Here is a 22,617-nt window from a genome sequence, read left to right on the forward strand (position 1 = left end):
CCCCCCTTCCTCTGGAGACAGTTTAGTGTCAGCCAGGTTTTGCAGAGCATGAACATGAGCTCAGATGTGCAGTGACACTTTTCCGCCTGATGGAATTAAGTAAAAATCCAATCATGTAAAATGGAGAGAATTCCTTCTCGGTTTTCTCTCTGCTGCTATTTCCCCTCTGCCCCCTCAACACAGGCCTAATCATATATGTGCACGTGTTCACCATGTGTGCAGGACTGCGTGGATATGGATGTTTGGATGTACGTTCAGCAGTGACTCTGTAGAGCTGGTTTTCTGTCAGTCTGTATAAGTGTATCTGTGCCACATCTTTCTGCTTCCTGTCAGTGTGTACGTGGATACAGGATCTGAGCACATCTACAGGAGGAAGTCTGACTTAAACACTGGCACCTGAGTGAACACCAGGATGTTTGTTGTTTAGCACAGAGTGTAACCTGAATTACAATATTTACAGGCTGATTGTATTACTTTTATTTTCTTTGGTCTGTTACCAGTGACAGCCACAACAAAAGATACCACTATCTCTATAATATAATTTGGCGACTGTTGTCGTATATTTCTGTATACGTATAAATATAAATATATAAACAGTTTCAGCAAGATAATATAAATGTAAATATATAAACAGTTTCAGCAAGATATGGTAGAATATAAATTGTATTATGACCATTGTGATAAAAACATTATAAAATAACTGCACTGGCAGCAGGACGGGATAACAACACTCCTAAAACTGCAGCTCTTTCATTGTATTGTCAGAGTGAGAAAACCTAATTCAATACCAATCCTCTGTGTGTAATGTAATCACATATGAGTCAAAAGACACTGCCATTACTGCCGTTCTCCTCCCAGTAGATGTAACTAAGGTAATAAAAGTCAGAAAAGCTGTTGAGCGTTCACTTCTCCATCCCAGATAAACAGACAGTTATAAATACGGACGGCCTGTTGGAAATTAGAAGTTAATTTTTAAAGCAAATACAGTGCACATGTTTTTCATGACCTCACAGCTTCAGCTCGTGTATGTGCGTAAATATGACAACTATTTGGACTTTTAATGGTCCTTTAGACCCAATCAGTTTAAGTGGAAATATAAATATAGGAGTTTATTTTACATCTTTGCGGTGGCAGGAAGGTAGGTCACATGACTAAAGTGACTTAACCTTGTCTGCAGGGATCTGATAGGACTTCTGGCTGATGTGACTGTTCATTCTGGTAACATTGAGGGTGTAGCAACAGTGGAGTAGTGTTTGAGTAAGGAGAGCGTGTTCTCTTTGACATGTTTTTAAAATGTATTCCTACATAACCTGTATTTGAACTGTTTGATGTTGCTCGTATTAAGGCCTATGGCATGAACTGTTTTTATCGCATGCAAATTATGTCTCAATACTGGGAAGAAAATGCAAAACTCTAAATATTGTTATATTTATAAAGATGTATTATATATATATAAATATTATATACGTAAGCAAACCTTCATAATATGTGTTTATGTTTAGAATAAATAAACCGGTAATACCGAATATAGTGGTAATTACATGTTTTATATATAAAGAAAATCAGCTGTTGTCATTGAATTCTTTTTGCCATTTTCTGAGCTGGATATTCCATCAACGGCCCCGGTTTAAATAAAGGTATAGCTGGGATTAAACAACAGTCGCATCACATGACAACGTTGAGGATTTATTTATTAGCAGCTATTGATTGTGGGTATTTATCTGCCTCTCTGCCTCGGAGCGGTTGAACCATGACGAACGACGCGTAAAATCGTGCCCTCTCCGCCCCAGCGCCATCACTCATGCGCTATATTCATAACCAAATGACATTATACTGTCAGGAGTTAGGCCCCCGCCCGCCCTCACATCCCTTTTTAACAGCTAATACGCGGCCAGACTGGTGCATGTCATCCACAGAATCACTCTGGGAGAGGTTTGCGGGCTCCCATGATCCTCTGAGTCAAGAGCGTTTTGTGTAACTCTCCTCAAACCTGCGGGGAGTTGAGACTGTTTGGTCAACGATAGTGGTTCCTAGAAAAGATCTGAATGGTCCTCTAACCAAAGCCAGCTGTGCCAAAGCCATTCACGGAGAGGGTGAGGATGTCGAGGTAAAGAGAGAGAGAGAGTGCATGTGTGTGAGAGAGGGAGGTAAAGAGAGAGAGAGAGGCAGAGAGAGGGAGGGTGAGAGAGAGACTGTGCTCTTCTCTGTTCCTATGACTTTTTTAGGCATGAACGCACAGACCTGTGTACCATACAGCGACATGACATCCATGGATTCATATTATAGCTCCACTGCTGCGCAAGGTCTGCAGACGGACCACTTTAGGACGTTCTCCACCAGCCCTGAAACCAAATACAGCTCCATCACCGCCTTCCTGCCCAGCAAAGGTCAGGCTTACGGAGAAAAGTCCCGCAGCCCATTCCAGCAGGAGTGCCAGTCATTGGATGCCGCCACAGCTGGGCCGGGGACGTTCGGTAAATACCACCTGTTTATGCAGAGGTCGTCCTGCAAAACACCCCCCGAGGACGAAGAGCTGCACCGGGACAGAGGACACAACGGAGCGTCCATCTCCTGCTATGGTGAGTGGACATAGAAGACAAGTCTGCGTATGGGACAGTGCTGTGTGTTTGGAGAGTTGGAGCGAGGGTTTCTTTGTAAAGATATTATTTTGCGAAAGGTTTTCTTCTCTATGTTCCGTGCAGACAGGTACGTTAAGAGAGTGGGTCCTTTATGTTATATCTGGATGTCATTTAAAAACTCTAACAGTTTTGGTCTGTTCGTGAGTTTTGTCTGATTGATTGTCCACTGTGTCCGGTCTAAACCCTAACTGCTGTTCTCTGCGTGCGTTAAAACGCTCGGCCAAACAAACTCCCAGTCCACGACCCAACGGCTCTTAATGACCGTAATGAGGTAAAACAGCAGCCCTAATCTCCACTGATATCACGATTAAATTAGAGTTGATTTAATGTGATAATCTGCACCGTAATCCCTAATATTGGAGTTAATCAGAACTGTTGAATTAGCGAGTGTCAGGCCCTGAACTGATGTCTAACATGTTTTCATACTAACGCTTTTCTTCATTGACTCCAATTAGATTAGATTAGATTAGACATGTTTTCATACTAACGCTTTACTCATAGACTCCAATTAGATTAGATTAGATTAGATTAGGCCCGAGGTTGAAGTGACAGCTAAATTACGAGGGCGAGAACGAAGTTTAACAGAGATAATCTGTGATAATCTGTCACTTTCTTCTTCTTTAAGAAACACAGTCGTGTTAAGGAAATAGTTTCAACAGGATCTGGTGTCAAGAAATAGGCTTGAAAAAAAATTAATGTCGACAAATCAGTACACACACAAACAGAAAAAGAAAGAGAGAGAGAGAGAGAGAGATGCAGGCGAACACTAACACACACACACACACACACACTGTTAAATTATAATAGCGCGTGAAAATTGCAAATCAAACCTGAACATATATTTTATTTTATGTAGATGTGTATAAATATTCCAGGCAATATAAATAATATTAAGTTTATATTAATAATAACATAATATAATACGCATTGAATAATAATAATAATAATTATCCCGATAAATATACACCCCGACTATATGTCAAAATGTTGACATTAAATATATCAAATTTCAATTATCAAATTTTTTTTTATATTTTCAGTGAAAACTAATATATACCGTTTTTTTTCTTTCCAAGCAATAGAAAAATAATTTCGGGAACTTGTCCCCTAGAGTAACTCTCTAATATTCCTGACAATAAAAAAACGATTTCACAGCCTCACCATTATACAAGATTTCGTAGTTTTCGGCTTTTAACCAGAAAATGTCACAAACCGTAACTGAGATTCAAATTCGACTGTTTATTCATATATATAAAAAAAAACTGCCACTAAACAAACACCATTGTTTGAAGGTTTGAATGAGAATGAACAACGGCAGTGAGCTTTAAATGAAAATAACAAAACAAACAAAATAACACACATTTAAGAAGTCTTGCTGCTTGTCATATCACACACACACACACACACACACACACACTGTACATTACAGTGGTACTTATTTATTTGTCATCAGTTTGCAGCAGCGTCGTCCTAATGTACAGTGGTGGACCCGGAGCCACAGTTCAACAACTCTCACGGCTTTGTTTATGACGGTTGTTAAGTTTTTATGAGCCTTTAACTCTGACACACAGATCCGGTAAAGTCAGATTAAATCACATTTATACTGGCCTGTAAACAGGCTTTAAAACGAATAATTACTCTTCCTTTTACATTTGTACTGTACAGTAACGCGCCCGGGTTCAATTTAATTTCTTTCAAAGGAAATTAGGGAAATGTTTAAGTATTTTCGTTTAAACGAATTTTTTTTTATTTGAATTATTTTTCCATTACAATTTTTCGGATTTCAATTTTGTGTCGTTTTTTTTTCTGCCGTCACAGACACTGTTGTTGTTTTGACTGTAAGTTCAGACTGAAAAAATGACAACAACAAAAAAATAAAAATGTCGGCGCTATAAACAAGAAGAGCTGGGGAGAATTAATGCGACTCAGATGTCAAACTGCTTCACTTCTCTGCACACAAGAAAACACAAGAGTCGAACTTTACATTTGAACACATTCACTGGATGGAAAACTACGATTAATACAAATAAATCTGCACATTAATCTGTCAAAGTACAGTTAAACGAAATGACCGGACCGGAAGATATTTGTTTTTTAAATTGTAAACAAATATATCAAGCTTTACTTTGCTCATTTCTGTTTCCGCCCAGTGAAATGTGATGAGATGTGTTCAATGAGACGTTTCCGGTTGAAACCTAGCGCAAATTGCGTGATAAACATTTAGGTAACGTTCATTAGAGTTCACTAAAACACAGGTTTGTTGTTTTGACAAAACACCGCTGCCGAACATGACAACAACATGCAGCTAAAGTGAGTGGCAAAAATACAAGACAATTACACAGGACAATAATAATAATAATAATAATAATAATAATAATAATAATAATAATAATAATAATAATAATAATAATAAATAAAGTGATTGGTTAAAAAATATATAATAAGAAGCCAGAGCAGAAATTGCTCAAAAGTAACAAGAAGTGAAATCATCACAAAAGAAAGTTAGCCTTAAAATTACTTTTAGCTTGAATTAAAGGTTTTTAAGGCCCAGAAATAGCTAAAAGCTGACAATGGTGGATTATATATATATATGTATATGTATGTATGTATTTAAAGTGCTTTTAAAATTTTTTGATGAACCAAAAATGAATTCACTCAGTAACTGAATACTGTCAATAAAAATTCTAAAAACACTCAAATACTGATTGTAGCAGTAAAGTGTGCACCAAAAACAGATAAATATACAGATATTTAATGCATAAATATAAAAACAACAGGAGATAATGGAGAGACCGTGTTTTTAAGGCGACCCCCTCCCTCCCACCGGTGTCTGTGTGAAGCTCCAGAGACCCTCCTCGTCTCTTCTTTTGATATGTGCGTGTCTTCTCTCAGCGTCTCAGGGTGCTGACCTTCAGGTCGACTCTCCTGCTCTCATCTGTTTGCAGAGCAGAGAAAGTTCTCCTTCCTGCACAGGGCAGAAAAAATCCATTTGAAACCCCCCATCTGAAACCCTCTGGAGTCAGAGCCGGGCCCTCTGCTACATTTGGAGTCTAGTTTTACACAGTCAACACTAAACGGCTGCAACCAGACAGAAAGATGTTAGTTTATTGTTGCGTGGGTCTAATTATACATTTAGTGGCGTCCTGCCTCCTGTCGCTTTTTATTCTTGCGCAGAGACGGAGATGTGAAGGGTAATGATACTGTTGATTGTAAGTCGATGACACCAAAAGGCCGCAGCCTTTTTCAACTTTAACCATAAGTTATGTTTTAGGCGAAGCAAGAATTCAATCCAGGTCTGCTGCTGCTCCGCTCACTCAGTCTAAATATTTAATCCCACACAGAACCAGCAAATGACAGTTGAGGCAGAACTCAGCTGTTCACGGCTATGTGAGAGTTTGTCAACACAAACTAAAAAGTTCTGCTCCTCTGTCTCAGTGTTCCGCCGCCATCTTTATTCCACTACAGCGTCTCGTAATGGCCGTCTGCTCTGATTGGTTTGAGCAGGGAGTAATAGGAACCAGCCAGAGAGCCCAGACTAGTGGGGCACACTTCAGCCGCTCGCCGACATGAGTGGAGGTGACACCGACTCGGGTCCATTTCAGTGTTTAGCCCAAAGTTTGGCAGGACAATTTACATTAGGCTCAGTTTGCATGGTCCAGTGAGAGCAGCAGGGCAAAAGGCTCCAGCACTTCCTTTGGTCTCACTGTCACCAGGACATGTTAAATGAAAAGAACCGAGTGGAGAGAACTGCAGTACATTTACTCCCTGTGTGTAGTATACAAACTGCATTAACCAGAAAAGTGAACAATATACGTAAAAATATTTACCAGGGGAAATAACATAGAAAAGATGAGAATGTTGACTGAGTGGAGGAACAGTAAAATGAAAATGTTGACTGAGTGGAGGAACAGTAAATATGAGTTCCAATTGAAGTAATCAAGGATGAGTCGTGTAAAAAAACAATGCTCCTCAGTGAAAGACTGGGACAATACGGTTTAGGGGCAAAGGTCAAGGTTGGAAAATACTGCTGAATGTGCATGAAACCTGGGATTAAAACACATTTATTAAATCCTCACTTTTCCCAGTCGACTTCATCATTAACAGATGTGAGTAACACAGTGGAATAGAATTTTTTATTTTTTTTGCTTTATCTTTTTTTGTCAATTTATCATTATTATTTACCTTTTAGGATTAAACGTGACAAATAAATGGAGTATTTAACAAAATGATACCAGAATTTAAATACAGCTCATATATAAAACATTGTATGTGCTTAAAAAAATAAATGTCTAAACCATTTTAATGTTCCTTCTGACTGTAGGTCTCATCACTAAATGTAAAAATGAATGAAATAAGTAAATAAGTAAAATATAGATTTTATTTCGAACGATTTTCTGCAGTTTCTCCCGCAGAGCTAAAATATTGCCACGTCGCTTTAGCGCGTGCTGCGTGTACGGCCATATTGGCGTCTGGAGCTGCTGCTGCATTGTTGTTTGAACATTCACATTTTCCATTCACGCAGCGATGGGGCACGCTGTTAAGTCACTGTGCCAGCAGAGTATTTTTCATTTTATTTGCGTGCATGCAAAAACAAAAACACACACACACAAAAAAAATCTGCTCTGCTCCAAGATCTGAGAAAAACATTTGGAAGAGAGTTTCTGGGATGGAGACACACACAGTGGGGAAGGCTTTTAGGGAGAGAAGAGTTTTCCATCTTAGAGTTAATGAATTTTTCATTCATCAACATCTTGGGTTTGTCCTGCTGCGATGTTGACTCATGAGTCAGCAGTGCTAACCTGTGAAGTCCATCAACTACAGTGTAGAAATCTTCAACTAGACTTCCTTGACTTTCCTTCAGGATGTTTGAGTTCTCATCCAAGAGAATTCCTCTGTGATTCTGCCCACTGAGGCAGAACTACCTGGAGCTTTCCATCACAGTCAGACCGTACTGAAACAGAATCTTGGATGAGAGAGAAATGTCTTCAAGAAATCTCAGGCAGCTTCCTCGTATGTTGGACCCCCGTGTCGTCAGTAGTATTGGATTTCAAAGGCTTCGAAAGATTTTCTCAGTCGGATGGAAAGGGTAAAAGAAAAGGGGAAAGACGTCTGCTCTGCTGACGCCGTGTCGGACTCTTCAAGTCAGTGTGAAAAAGAAATCAGACTTATTTGTTGAGTTCAACTTCACAAACATATTTCACATCTGCAGTTGTTTCCAGGGGTGGACAGTTGTCCTCAGACGTCCACGATGAGGAGTAGAATCAGTAGCTACGGTAGTGAGTGAACACTGAGGAAGAGTCAGCAGCTCATGGGTAATATGGAGTCAGATACTTCTTATTAGAGTCAGAAGGAAAGTACGTTTTATTATGGCTCTGAAGCAGAGAGGATATATTCCCAGCATGCACTTGGAGACCCACCAACAGCCCCCTCCCGTCCCATCACCCCACCAGAAATGCCCTTCATAAACTATACATCTTGATGTTGGTGTAGAGGCTGTTTCTGATGTTTCTGATGACTTAATCTATGTAACTTCACCACTAGGTGCTGCTAAATCCTGCATGCTATACCTTAAAAATTCTCATATGAATGATATATTTTCATTTGTTGCTTAAGTTTAAAAAAAATCGGAATGTATAATTTAGTGTTGTGGAAAAATGCATAAGAAGAAAGAAACTTTATTTTTATTCATCTTCTGAATGATCGTCACATTTTAGCTGCCGAGCGTTTGTTGACAAATCTAACAAGAAAGTTAATTAGATAAACTTGTCGTTTCCTGTCCAAGCCTCACAGATCCAGCCCTCAGTTTTTTCAGTCACACACTGCACACACACACACACACATACAGCCTGAATCCACACTGAAGTTTAAAACTCCTGTGATAATTCATTTTCTCTGTCCTGACGCCCACTGTGCCCTCACCTTCATCTCTTTTCCGTCTCTTAGAAAAGTAAATGTTTTAGTTTATGTAAAGTGTCACGTTCAGCTGCGGCGCAGAGTGTGACTTACAGTGTTTCCTTTTCACACGGTGAGGTGACTCCTGTCATCCATCGTCAGTATAGTGCTGATGTGACTCAATGTGACTTTGTTTCTTAATGGAAACCTCAAAATATATTAGAGCTTCATCTATATCTACACCTGAGGTTGAGGGAGTTAGGTCTTCACTAAACCTAAAAACAATTATTTTGCTTCCTCTGTGAAAGTCTGAAACCAATAACAGTTAAAGGAATTGTTGAAGGGATTTAAGGAGACTGTTTAAGCTGACGTCTATATATTTAATTTCTGAATTTATATTTTGAAATTAATCTATTGGCTAGATTTGTTTGTGAAATTTAAGATTTTTTAAGGAACTGTTGCTGCTGTCTGCCCTGGCCAGGACACTTAAAAAATAAAAATAAAATAAAAATAAAACGTATGACAGTGTTCACTATAAAAGCACATTTTTTGTACATAAGACATAGTTATGTCACACCACATCAACAGGTTTTGAGCTACTGCTACAAACATCCACTGTATTTAACACTCAAAAGTTCTCAATGGGACTAAAAGGGAATCAAACTACCAATCAGGTCAAGTTCACCATTGTCTGACATAATAAGACAATTTCAAAACTGAAATGAATCTGCCTTGCTGGGCCATGCCTACATTAGCTGTGTGCCTCCCAGGGGCTTCACCCCTCACTCTGGGGGGAGGACCACTGGTATATGTCATTCCACATTAATTAGATGAAATTTTAGAATTTTGCATTTATATGAGATGAACTGAAAAAAACTATGTACTGTATCATAATAAACATTTAGGTCACAAAAGAAACAAATGACGACTGACAAACATCAGACTGCTCTTCTTTAATAAAAAAAATTACATTTTAGAGTGTTCTCACTTATATTTGACAGCCACGAATTTAATAACCCCCCCCCACGCACACACACACAATGGGCCCCTATGTAACACAGTCAAGAATATGAATATATTTCTAAATACTGTGCAGAATTCACTATTATTATAATTAGTTATTATCATTATGATTAGGTTCAGAATGAATAATCATTACTTAACATACTGTAATATATTGATATAATTTTATTTTTTGCAGCCCATTCACCCGATTACAGTGCCTCTGCCATTACACAGCAGTGTATTGTTTTCCATTATATTCCTTTGAATGGACTTTAAAGTCTGTTTCTAGCGTGGCTTTCCAGCCAGTTTAAGTTTAATATTTTCATGTTTCTGTACGTTCTGCAGTTTCTTAAATATCCTCTTATCTTATTTTGTTATAATTTAAAAAAGAAAATTGCATGACTATTGAAACAGCAAATGGACTAGTTTTCTGTTTGACCAAAGACCCAGACCTGAGGTCCATTAGTGCAGGTTCAGGTCAGACTTTGTACGGCGAAAAAAACGGAGATGCTTTTTGAAGCGGCACATGTTTTTCACAGTCTCTTCCTGTCTCTCTCACATGGATTACATCCAAACAGACGTTGTTTACAGTAAGGCTTTCTTATGTTCATCATACATATGGTCCTCTCTGCAGGAGGCTCCGTTGCTCTTTACCTTGGGCTCTGTTGGAGACTCTCACAGTTCCAGAGGTTTGGTTGGATAACAAGAAAGAGATTGTCACAATATTCCCCTCATGCCAGAAAAACATCAGTGACACTGGATATAAACAACGGTCTTTGATCAGTGAGGGGCCTCGCCTTGTGGGGCCTGTGGGTGCCAGCCAGGGAAATATGAAGAAATAACTCCAGAGAATTTTGGCTGCCTAAAACACATTTACTCCCCACAGACCTAACAGAATGCGTTCATCATGAAGACAGAGACAGTGTTGCTGGTGTTGAGACCCCCAGTGAGGGGTTTACCACCACAACATCAACCCTCAGCCCAGATACGCTCCTGGCACTATTAGTCAAGCATCTCAGAAACCAGAGACACATTGCCCACTGGATCTGCGAGAGATGAAATTCATCTGCTGCGGTGCACTGTCATACAATACAATACTGTCAGATAATACAGTATCTGCATTGTGTGCAGTGTGGGGTTTTTAAACTAGCGGGGTTTCATGCTTTCCTTGCAGGGATGAATGAAAGAAAACAACAGCTTCATGTGGCATTGTGTTCCTGCACACAGCTTATCTCGGCGGAGCCCGGACTCAGCGGGATACCAGCACCATGTGCCCGTCCTGAGGCCGCAGCTAAACCTCAGTCATTTTCTGAGAAACAAACAAACCAAGCTCATGGAAAAAACTGAAAAAACTGTAGAAAACACAACAACTACATGGAAAAAACTGTAGAAAACACAACAACTACTTCTGACTTTCACCAGACCGTCACTAAGTTTTAGTCAATTGTTAAGTCAACATATGTACTTTACAGCTTTTACAGCTTTAACTATTGAATAGAAATGGCCAAACAAAGTAATATATCAAGAGTAGGCTTTTGGTTTTAAATCAAGACCCTCAAAAACCTTGAGGTACTTCTTCTTAGGCCTCATAAACTTGAATCAAAATCAGTCATCAAATTGAAATTAGTTACTTTACCTTTGCTGAAAAAAACATTTAAAAGCATCGTAGGTAAGACCCAAGGTACACACTAGTCCAAATTGTGAGTGGTTTTCAAACTCCATACAGAATACGTCAATAAACAAAGGGTTTATGGTTTAAATCAATCAGAAACTCCAGAAACTAAAGTCCCATTAAGAGTAAATTAGACCATAAAGCACAACAGGGCAAAAACACCAGTGGACAGAAAAGGAACAGCAGGTCCTAAAAAAAAAGAGTATATACAGAGTACAAAGAAAGAATTTGTTCTATGGACAAGTTTAAATTCAGTGCAGCTCTCCTTCAGGTTTAATATAGATTTGTCCATTTCTTATACACGGTCCATGGTTATGATATCGTCAGTTACAAAAGCTGCTGCCAGTAAATTCTTTCTTTTCTTTTCTTTTTAGCAGATAGAGGAGAAATGTCCAAATAACTGCAGCCTTTTATCCACGAAAGATTAAAGATCCAGTGAGTCTGGGCTGTGTCAGACAGACTCCATCTATTTATTTAAATTAGATTTAAATATCTAATGTAACAAATACAATAACAAGAAGATAGATAGATGGATGGATGGATGGATGGATGGATGGATGGATGGATGGATGGATGGATGGATAGATAATGAACAGGAAGTTAGATATAAATCTATCCAAAACTGATTGTCTTTTATAAATTGATCCTAATATACTATGTGTCTAGAAGTAAACTGGGAATGAACGACATCTCTGGACTACTTTCTCGGGTTCATTACCTCAGGTCTATGAGAAAACTAGAGAACATGACTTTTGTACAGATGGACGTCAGCATTTATGTTCCCGCAGCTGTCGGGTAAAAAAACATTTCTCAACTTTTAAAGCAGGTGCATTTTTGTGTGGTCATTTCAGAGGTTTGTAAAACTCCGAGTGTCCCAACGACAGAAAGAAACGCCATAAAAATACAGCAGAAAAGACAGTTTCAGCACTTGGAGTGAGGCACTAAAAAGAGGGAGTTGAAGTGCTTTGAAGTCTGAATATTAACAGATTTCCCCTTGTACTTTATTGTCTTGTTCATCTGGAGAATCCACACACATGACTCTCATCAGTTCCCTCCACGCTGCCGCCAAAACTCCGAGGAGAAGCAGTAGATCATTACGCACATTTATCTTACAGTACTTTTATACGCTGTCTGCAGAAAATGAGGGACGGTGTACCTCAGAGCCAAGTTATAACACAACTCTTTGCTCAACATCATGTAATAACCTTCATACATTCCTTTATATTCATGTTCACCTTCTGCTGGAGGGCACCTAATTTAGATATATCTCCTTCGATTCCATCATTTCTCTACTGACAAACCTGTGGAAATGAGAAACTTCTTCACCAGGTTTCCATTTCTTTTTTTTCCCCTCCATGTCGGCAGGTAAAGAAACTCCAGGTCTGACAGACGCCGACTTGGCCCCAAACTCTGATCCGCCCGGAATGGACTCCAGCTACCTAGCTGTGAAGGATCAAGGTGTCAAGGCGTCGACCGACTTAGCCGGTCCTCTGGACAAGGCCGATGGCAGCGAGAGCAACAAGGGCAAAAAAAGGCGGAATCGCACCACCTTCACCAGCTACCAGCTGGAAGAGCTGGAGAAGGTTTTCCAGAAGACGCACTATCCTGATGTTTACGCCCGGGAGCAGCTAGCACTGAGGACAGACCTGACTGAAGCCAGAGTGCAGGTAAAGAAGGACGGCGTCTACTTTGTTCACAGGGTGATTTATACAGAGGGGAGATGGAGTCCAATAAAACTGCAGACAGAGATTAGGACCAATCCCAAAGCAAAGAAATATAAACTGATAGAGAAGTTTCTAAATATTTAGTTCAACAGGGAGTGAATGAAGTTTATTAATGGTTTGACATTGGCTCGTCCTCCTGAGGGGCACTCTGAGGTCGATCAATAGTCTGTAGAACTAGAAACAATACATATAATACATTTATACCTCTTCCTGCACTTAAAGAGATGGGGACATTTGTATTATTTATTTTATTTATTAATTTTAAAAGCAAGTCATTAGTGTGACTTTTCAGGTTTTAATTTGACTATTTCTCACAGGATTAACAGGCAACAAGTTGCCAACAGAGTCATGAAAGCGTGTCCCTGTCAGTTAATCCTTAAAAGACAAAAGGCAGAACATTGTTGAAATAACACAACCTCATGGATCCTTCAACATCTGCAGCTCGGCAAAGAAAACGTCAGTCACAGAACGACACCAGAGATTTATCTGGTGATGTGGGAGTCATGGGGCGAGAGTGGGGGAGTGGGAGCTAACAGAGGCCAAGGGGCCCTAGGGGGGCTGAGAATTGAGCTGCCTGGGCCTCGTATGTGCGAGGAGTAGGTTTTCATCCACACATGAGCGGACGTGTCTGAGTGTGAGGAGTCCAGACAGTTCAGGTGGCAGTGGTGGAGTCTGAGGAGCGCAGGACGTCAGGGATGAAACCTTTCTCTGACCCTGCTGCCCCGTGGATGACCGTGACCACCTCTGAGGAACAGAGGTGATCGCCACCTATTCTATATCTGCGTAACACACACACACACGTGTGTGTTGTGCAGCGTGGACGACTAAAGCCCTGGGATTCTCTCTGTTTTTCTTTCATTAAGATCTATCCCAGACAAGAATGTGTCCCCGCTGTGGTCTCCAGGAAAGGTGTGAACATTTTCCCAAGAGCCTTTTGGCTCATCAACCTTTGACGTGACAAGGTCAAAACTGAATCTTTTGAAAAATATCTACAGAAAAACAAACGCAGGAAGCCAGAGCTCAGTGCCGCCCTGAAGGTTCTAATATGGTTCTGCAGTGAAGCTCCAGGAGTGGAGGTAGGCTGCTCTGATCAGCACAGAGCTACTGGCCTCAGACGGATGGAGCTTCACAGTCTCCGGCCCTCCCAGCGGCCCTCTCAAACACCCGAGTTAAAAAGATAAAAGACCCGAGAAGCCCTGTCCGTCACAGGATGGGGCTCTGCACTCGTTCACTCATTCACACGCAAAAGGAGCCGCGGCTCATGAGCTCTGCATCTGGCGCGTGAGAGAAAAGAGAGATGATAAAAAATTTACTGCCACTAAAGAAAAATGTTTGCCGTAACATCAATTTTCAAGACGCTTTGACTCTTTAAACACAAATTCCATGAAAACTATAGGATTCTGAAGCGTGCGATAACGGCTCAGATTGACAGATGGTTCCGTGCTCTCAGCTGAAAACCTCAGAGTCGGAGGTTGTTTGCTTTTTTTATTCTCTGTCTTTCAAAGAGGCGAGCCAGTCCAGATCAGAGAGTCATATGTACCGCAGATACATGTGGAGGTCAGGGGTCAAGGGTGGGAGGGTTTCAAAAACATCACATCTTTCAGACTTGAGCCGGGACAGCGTCTGACATGTGGAGCTGTGCGGGAAAACACAGGTGTCTGTAATAGTTTGTAGATTCAAATGCATGACGCAAGAGAGGAAATGGGATTTGACCACGTAGAAGAAACAAAGTGCAAAGGCTGACGGAGGAAAGGGATTGGATGTGAAGCAGAAAGGTATCGGCTTTCATTTTGGAGGTGGAAAAAAAAAACATTCAAGACGAGACAGTAAAACAGAAATAAAAACACATGACAGTGGGAGTGAACCACTGTCTGTACCGGTGTTTTTACTACCTGCATGTTTTGTTTGGAGAGTGCTGGGAGATCATGGGTAATTAAAATAATTACACAAAATATATAAATATAACTCTGTAGTGTGTAGTAGTGACCATCTACTGTAGGAATCCAATCATATTGTACCATACAGATACATAACTTCATCAAGTATCTATGAAGTATGGTCAGGTCATATGAGTCAATTAACATTATATATTTAACATGAACCCATCCTGACTGGCTACGCTAACTCTGTGCTGAACTTCACCTCCAACACTACATCAAAACGTCAGCTTATGTCATGCTAGAAACCAGACATAACAGATTGACCATTCAGTTCTGAACCTCAAAATGACTTCTATGTGAATTAGTTTACCGCCGACTAAAATAAACCAACAGTATGTTGTGATACATTCACAGCTAGTGCTTCTAAAGTCCATTCAACTTTACTGACACTACACCAATAGTCCAACATGGTGCAACAAGAGAAATAAAATGACACAGCAGTGATTTTTTTTATCCAAATACAGGATAAACTGCTTAAAGGAAAATATTAAAATTTAAATGTGTTTGCCTGGCTGTAGACCGCCTTCATATCTGTGTCTTATTCTATAGCCTTAGATTAGGGTTTTATTGACTTGAGACACGTTCTAATTTATAGATGACGATTAAGATGCCAACTGTGTTTGATGCCAGTAATTCTCACACAACGTTATTATTTTTTAAAATAGCTGCTGCTTTGAATTTCAGGATCAGAAGTTGAAAAACTTGGAAAATAATAAGGGCTTATATGTGGAAAAGAATGGAATCTTTTAATTGTATTTAGAGGGTTACGTTTATAATGGTAATTAGTGACTCAGTGGCTTAGTGGCTGCAGACTCATTAAAGGAAAGTGAGAAAGTAACAACGACAGCATGTGTCACATCTTGGTTTGACATTTAAAACAGGCGATGAGAAAAATGTTTGGCAGACCAGTGCTGGGAACACACGTCTGAAGCAATCGATGAGAGAAAACTCCACTTTCCCACAGTGTCAGTGCAGTGAAAAGGTGAAGAGCATCTGAGTCACAACCCAAATCTGATTTAATCTAGATTCAAACGTCCATCAAAATCTGTCTGGTCAGAATTTATGTCCTTGTTAGCACAGCTCACAGTGACATCATCATCCTAATAATGGACCATAAAATGGTGTCCTGGATTTACCCTTTAATTGACAGGGGAATTATGAAGTCATTGCGAGGAGAATCCTGGGTAAAAACATGGGTTTGTTGAAGGACAGAACTACTCCGAGGTGTTTCCATCGTATTATGAGTCCATTGAACTTCAGTATAGAAGCTGACATGAGTGACAGCAGAGGCGGGTTATCAATCCTCTGAGTTGTTCTCTTACTTCAAAGTGCCTTCAAAGCCCATTCGGCTCTCCTGCTGCGGCCAGTTTGGCACTTCTCTGCTCTTTCTCTCTGGGGCTGTAACATAAATAAGACCTTATTGAAAGTCCACCAGCTACTTAAGCTGTCAAGGTCTTTAGCAATTACTGTCACAATGCAGTGTGTGCAACACAGAAATATGTTCTGCTGGTGTAATGGCCAACAGACTCGGCGAAATCAGGGAGGGAGGGGCCACAGGAAAACTGCTGGGTGATACTGTACACTCAGACTGGATTAGGGTAAGGACAAATTCACTGCTAGTTAACATGGGTGGGTGAAGTGATAACCAAAGAACCAGAGCATCAGGTGCTGAGTTCTAAAGTTTCAGGTCCTAGTCAGGAAGATCTGAAAAATGGTTTCTTGACTTTGTAGGTCCAGTCATATGGGGGTTTTTTAACTGGAAGATGAGTAGTACATACTGTAGATTCTAATTAATAAAAAATAAAAAATTATTAATTAATTCCCTAATTCATCCCACAATGTGAAATTCACAGTTTCAGTTTTTGCAATCCACACAGGCGCCGTTAAGCATGTGGTTCCTGTTGGGCTCAAACCCATGACCTTCTGTGTGTAAGGCAGGCATGATATACACTGCACTATAGAACAGTGACAACACTTTATCCAAAAAGGATAACACTAATCATTAATCTGGCCTGGAAATATACAGTACTAAATAGAAAAGGCTAGAAAAGCTAAAATGATACGGACGATACTAAAAAGAAAAGGCTAGAAAAGCTAAAATGATATCTAAAAGATATCTTATACGTTGCTAAAGGTTAGCAGAAAACACCTGTCTCAATCTGACGTTAAGACGCTGTCAGGAAAACTCACAACTGTCAGAAAACTGAAGATTGTTCCTCGTCATGATGCTAACTTCTTCTTCACGTATGAAAACCTCAGAAACGGAGGATCACATCCTTCGGCTCTGTGTGCTGTTGTATCTTAGGAGGAGACTGCATCTCTAAGCCGGAGCTCTAGTCCTCAGGAAATTAAAAAGGGAAATGCAAACAAACTCCAGTTCTAATCCCATCTCATGTTTCCATTCCCCATGTTGGCTGCTCTTGTCTGAAGTAAAAAAAAAGATGGTAGGAGGAGTTAGCGCCTCCGTTTGGCCATAATCGGTCCAGTCAGGTTGTTAGCAGTGGAGTTGTCTGGTACACTCCGATGGTTCGTCAAACACAACGACGCTTCAGATAAACAATGGCGTCAGATTAAGGGGCTTAAAAATGATTCCTGAAAAATGTTCCCTGTGACGTAGGAGTGACACGTGTTTACATCTGTAGGTTTAGTGAGCGCTGCAGCCGGGATTGAAATGTTTCTCTTTCACTTGGACGGAGATTTGAACGACAGCACTGGCATTTGAAACTATATTCACATTCTCAGGCTGTCGGTGAAGCTGAAAGTATTTCCATCTCACATTGAAACCCCTGTTTAGACATGGATGGACAGAGACTGTCACCTCTCTCTGCCGTCATGTCAGTGAAGATATGCTGTGTTTGCTCTGATCGGGCCCAGAACTGTGCAGACTTTAACCTTCAGCTGTTTTCTACATTGACGCAGGTTTGGTTCCAGAACCGAAGAGCCAAATGGAGGAAGAGGGAGCGTTTCGGTCAGATGCAGCAGGTCAGGACGCACTTCTCCACAGCTTATGAGCTGCCTCTGCTGACACGGCCTGAGAACTACGCACAGGTACAGAAAAAAAAAATTACAATGGTGATTTGTTCAGTCAAGGAATTATTAAAGATGCTTTTTTTTCTTTTAAAAAACAGGTTTGTCCCCAAGTATATTTAGTCTGACACCTCCCTCTCTTTAGACCAGGGGTCAGTGAACTTTTTTAGCGGTCACCTAGTTATACAAAGAACTACACGTTTGATACAGACTTCCTGAACAACGTAATACTAATAACTAGTTCTGGGACAGACAGTAGCAGACACTCTTCTTACCACTGTCATTCCACCTATTTGAATATCACTGCCAGTGGAACTGATTCCAAAAGCACAGTAACAGTACAATTGTTGACCGTCTTGTTGACTTGTTTTATTTTTAGATCATACCCTGCTGGTACCTTAGGTCAGTCTTTCCCAAACATTTTTTTTCTCTATTTTAAAAGTCACGAACATTCATCGACGTTATTCGTAAACTCCTGGGAATCAGGGGAAACTTGATGCGAGACGACCCAAAAAAAAAAACCTCTTGCGACCCACCTGAGGGTTGCGACCCAGTCTTTGGGAAACAATGCCTTAGGTAGTCCATGTAGTCCAACAGGAGCTAGCCTTCCTCCTTTTCAACCACATTAGGACGTGTCTTCTGATCTGACCGGTGGAGTCGACTAACCTGCTGTGATCACTCTCTACAGTCCCAGATTATTTACTTATAATAATAATATAATCATTTTCATTGTGTTTTTATTTTCTCGTTATCTTGCATCCATCTACTCTGAACTCTCAAACTGCTCCATTTGACCTGTACATGTGAATGACGTCTCTTTACCAACGCTGATTTCAGATCCAGAACCCCTCCTGGATCGGCGGCAGCAGCGCGGCGTCTCCTGTACCCGGCTGCGTCGTGCCCTGCGACACCGTGACCCCCTGCATGACTCCTCACCCCCACTCTGCCAGCGGGGTGTCTGATTTTCTGGGCGTGCCCAGTCCTGGGGGTCACGTGGGACAGGCCCACATGGGCGGGCTGTTTGGAGGACCGCCGGGCATGGCCGCGGGCATCAACGCATACGATCTCAACATGGACCCCGACCGCAAGTCTTCTAGTATCGCAGCTCTGCGCATGAAAGCCAAAGAGCACAGCGCAGCCATATCTTGGGCCACATGATGTGCAGATAGACGCCGGAGGGAGGATTGGGTCCACTCCGAGAATGCCACACAAACCCCAGCATGGCGTTAGGGGGCGACAGAGTAGAGAAATCTGCAGGCAACAGCGACTACCTTAATGAGTGTTGCAATATGTTAATTATGCAAATACAGAGACTACACAATGACAATGACACCGGGAGAGAGGACACGACGGCACATCGGTGCTGCGGTTCTCTCTGACGGAGGGGGAGTGACCTGAGCTGTGTGAGCAGAACCACAGAGTGACGCAGTGTATTTCTGATTGGAGGAGTGAGACATCCGTAGGTAAAGATTTTTAAAAACTAGTCCGTGCACTTAATGCTAAAATACAGGAACTGGTGTTTGTACAGTGTCCAGTTGTCGTTCTGTTTCGTTGTTCGGGTGCCGTTTTGATTTTTTCTTTATCTTGTTATTTAAAGTTCGAGTGTTTCTTTCCCCCCACAGTTGTTTGTGGCTGATGTTTATTTCCTGTAAGCGTCCTTAGAAAGCCTTCTAATCTTTATAAGACGTCTTTGATCCGCACAAGACTGACTCGTCATGTTTGGTGCCAGGTGGAAATAACTGAAGACGCAAGGTGACGGTGTTTTTCAGTTACTAATCCTTAGCATTTCAACAGCAAACATAGTTTGGTCAGACACATCAACCTGCCACACTGACTCGCTCTTCTGATGGCCGCAGACAGAGGAAGTGTGAGGAAGTGTGTGTGTGTGTGTGAGTGAGCAGTGGAGGGTCACAGCGGCGGCCTCTCAAACAGAGACGCCTCTGTTTTCCAGCATTTCCACTCGCAGGAGTTTCACAGAAAGCAGTGCCTACTTGTCAGTCCGAGCGCCAGAAATAACAGTGAAACCAGCAGCTACCACACTGGAAACAGAAGCAGCAGATACACAACGCAGTGTGTTGACACCCTTGAGCAGTCAAAGGATGTTGGTGCAGCTCTGTTAAAGCTGAGCAATAAAATCTCATTGTTGCCCCGTCACATCTTTCAACTCCTCCTCAATTTCCCTTCAAAACTGGAAAACTGTGTTTGTTTCAAGTGGAGTTTTTACAGTAAAAATCGTCCGTATTCATCTCAGTTTATTTGGTCCATGTGGGACACAGAAGTGTAGTGTAGTGATCCACCAAAGAGTGTAGACAAATGCAGCCCAGCTGAGCTTTGCTGTCAATCGCTGTTCCCAAAATATCATCACAAATGCTGCGCAACATGATTTTGGATTCCTATAAGACACCAAGGAGCATGTTTATATGCAGTATTAGGGAGAAGCCCAGTTTAAACCTAGTGACTGTAGAGACAACGACAATCGACTGTTACCATCTTGCAGAACCTGTGAGAATCAGTAACCTTACACTATACAAAAGCATCATTATCATACAGTTCACAAATGTCTGCAATAACAAAAAAATAATAGAAAAAATCATTATCACAATTCCACCTCCACCTAAGTGAGGGTGTATAGCAGTGACTATCAACATGTGGCCTGTGGGCCAAATCCAGCACGCCAAACTGTTTAATCTGAGGCGCGACTGGATTCCAAATTTGTGACGATCAAAGAAAAAATAAAAAGTGTGGTCATTACCTTTAAAGCAACTGAAATGAAAATTAATAATTATCAGTGTCATAATCATCAAATAATTATGTTGATGATTAATAAAAATGTGATTTTTATTGAAGTTGATCTGCAAGTCCGTCCCCCAGGATGTCTGTCCAGAAAAATTCTTACCCTCAGACAAATATACACTGGTTGGTGACCCGTTATATAGACCAACAAAACCAGTATGAGGTGATGAGGTTTTGAATTCACAGCATCAGTGTCAACAGCCAGTCACAGCCAGTCGGACCGTGCTGTACTAACTTTAGTTATTTTGACTGATTTTGATAATACGATCTACACCATCATCTGAGTTTTTGCGTTCATATTCCAAACCCATTGTTTGTGTTAGCCTGTGTGATCACATGACGTGCGTAACACTGACTGACAGTCACCACCTTCTGGAATCCGTTAGACCTGAAGCCCGGCCTGCTCGGCTCCACGTCTCAGGTTTCTCCTCATCTACATGTTGTTGTGTTCTGCGTCCTGAAGGTGAACTTGAAGGCAACAGCAGCCCAAGTTTGATTGACCTTAAACCAGCACTGTTTGGGCAGAAGGTGCAGCAGGTTTGACTCTTGTCACATCGCACCGTTGTTTCCCACCATTACAACACATAAACAGGAGTGGTTTTAGTGAGACCACCAACGTGTTGGAGGAAAAGAAAAACACTGCCAGGAATCTTCTGTTTACCAACATCAGGCCTGGGGAACAATGTGCCTTGTGTTTGTCTCGCTCTGTAAAAAATGAGGTAAAAGTAAAAAAAAAAAAAAAAATGATAAGAATCGTTTCTGAATTTTAAAAACATCTCTTTATCTATCATCTCATATTATTTACATATTCAAACACAGATGCCCTGGCGACTGCCTCCTCCGGGGACAGGAATAGCAGATGATGTCGAACAATAAGCCTGTGCATGTTCTTTTCTTTGTTGTCATGGTCTGACTTAAGCTCTGAGCATAACAAAGGGGTTTCATGGTTTTGAAAGGCAAGTCTGAATCCCCGTAGAACACCTCCAGGCAGAGCAACCATTGCTAATTCTCTAAACTGAACCACATTCACTTGTCCTCCTGCGGGCAGGTTGAAGCAGCAGAGGTTCACAGCAGCTCAACCTCAACTCTTCCAAATTATATCCACTCTTATTCTCCGCTCCAAATCCGAGGCAAATGAATAATCTATAGTACTATTTTTTTTAAAGTAAAAATGACAAAGGAGACAGTGTCTGTATGCAATGTTGAGGACGTTCGCCGTGTTCTGAAAAAAGCGCGGTGCACACAGCTGTGCTGGAGGGTAAATGCAAAACAAACATGCCTCACACATGCTTCCACCTCAGCTGTCATGGATCTGCTTTCACAGATTCACCCCCACATTGTCTCACACAAACACCCGTGTCTCTCACTGTCTCGGTGTCCACTGGTCCAAAGCTGCAGTAACCCTCCCTTCAAACCCACCACAGTGACCGGGGCAGGAAGGCTTTTTAATTAACACTGATCCAAGTGCTGGACATTTTCTACGAGACTGTGTCAGTCGCTCAGACAGTCAGACATTACTGCTTCCCTACAGTGTTACACAGGCAACACACAACTCACTGGCACTTAGAGCAGGAGCTCAGGTTAACACTGTGGACACCAACTTGCTTTGTTACCAGTTCCTGTTTCTTACTGCGTCCTCAGTCGGACTGCTTCAAAAGCCATTCTCTAAATTAGAATCAATTGTTAATCTGTTTATGATGCAGTTTTTGGCCACTTTTGTTTTAAATACTACTGAGGTGAGGTAGTCAGTATAGAGGTATGAGTATAATCAACAAGAGTACCTGCAATAATGGATGGAACAGTTTAAACTATTGGAACATTATAGGATTTTTTGATAACACGGATTATCCACATTATAGGATTTTTTGATAACACGGAAACGTTTTTTTTTTAAAGGTAAAGGTTGTGTTTGACCATCTTATTGG

General features: G+C 41.1%; 1 protein-coding gene across 1 annotated transcript; it reads left to right on the plus strand.

The window, feature by feature from the left end:
• The first annotated feature begins 731 nt into the window (after window positions 1–731).
• On the plus strand, window positions 732–21,944 carry LOC103378750 (homeobox protein aristaless-like 4). The gene is made up of 4 exons (XM_008310068.3): window positions 732–2,579; window positions 12,574–12,875; window positions 17,792–17,920; window positions 18,737–21,944. The coding sequence occupies exons 1-4, from the start codon at window positions 2,129–2,131 to the stop codon at window positions 19,055–19,057; spliced, it is 1,203 nt and encodes a 400-aa protein (XP_008308290.2). The 5' UTR covers window positions 732–2,128; the 3' UTR covers window positions 19,058–21,944.
• Window positions 21,945–22,617: the final 673 nt, after the last annotated feature.

This window comes from Cynoglossus semilaevis, chromosome 5, assembly GCF_000523025.1.
Source record: "Cynoglossus semilaevis isolate Cse_v1.0 chromosome 5, Cse_v1.0, whole genome shotgun sequence".
Taxonomy (NCBI): domain Eukaryota; kingdom Metazoa; phylum Chordata; class Actinopteri; order Pleuronectiformes; family Cynoglossidae; genus Cynoglossus; species Cynoglossus semilaevis.

Bases quoted from the DNA above. Each gene is read 5' to 3' on its own strand.
- LOC103378750 (XM_008310068.3), top strand. From the start codon at position 2,129: ATGTGTGTGAGAGAGGGAGGTAAAGAGAGAGAGAGAGGCAGAGAGAGG. The intron at 2,580-12,573 runs GTGAGTGGACAT...CCATGTCGGCAG, and splicing joins AGCGTCCATCTCCTGCTATG to GTAAAGAAACTCCAGGTCTG. The intron at 12,876-17,791 runs GTAAAGAAGGAC...ACATTGACGCAG, and splicing joins TGACTGAAGCCAGAGTGCAG to GTTTGGTTCCAGAACCGAAG.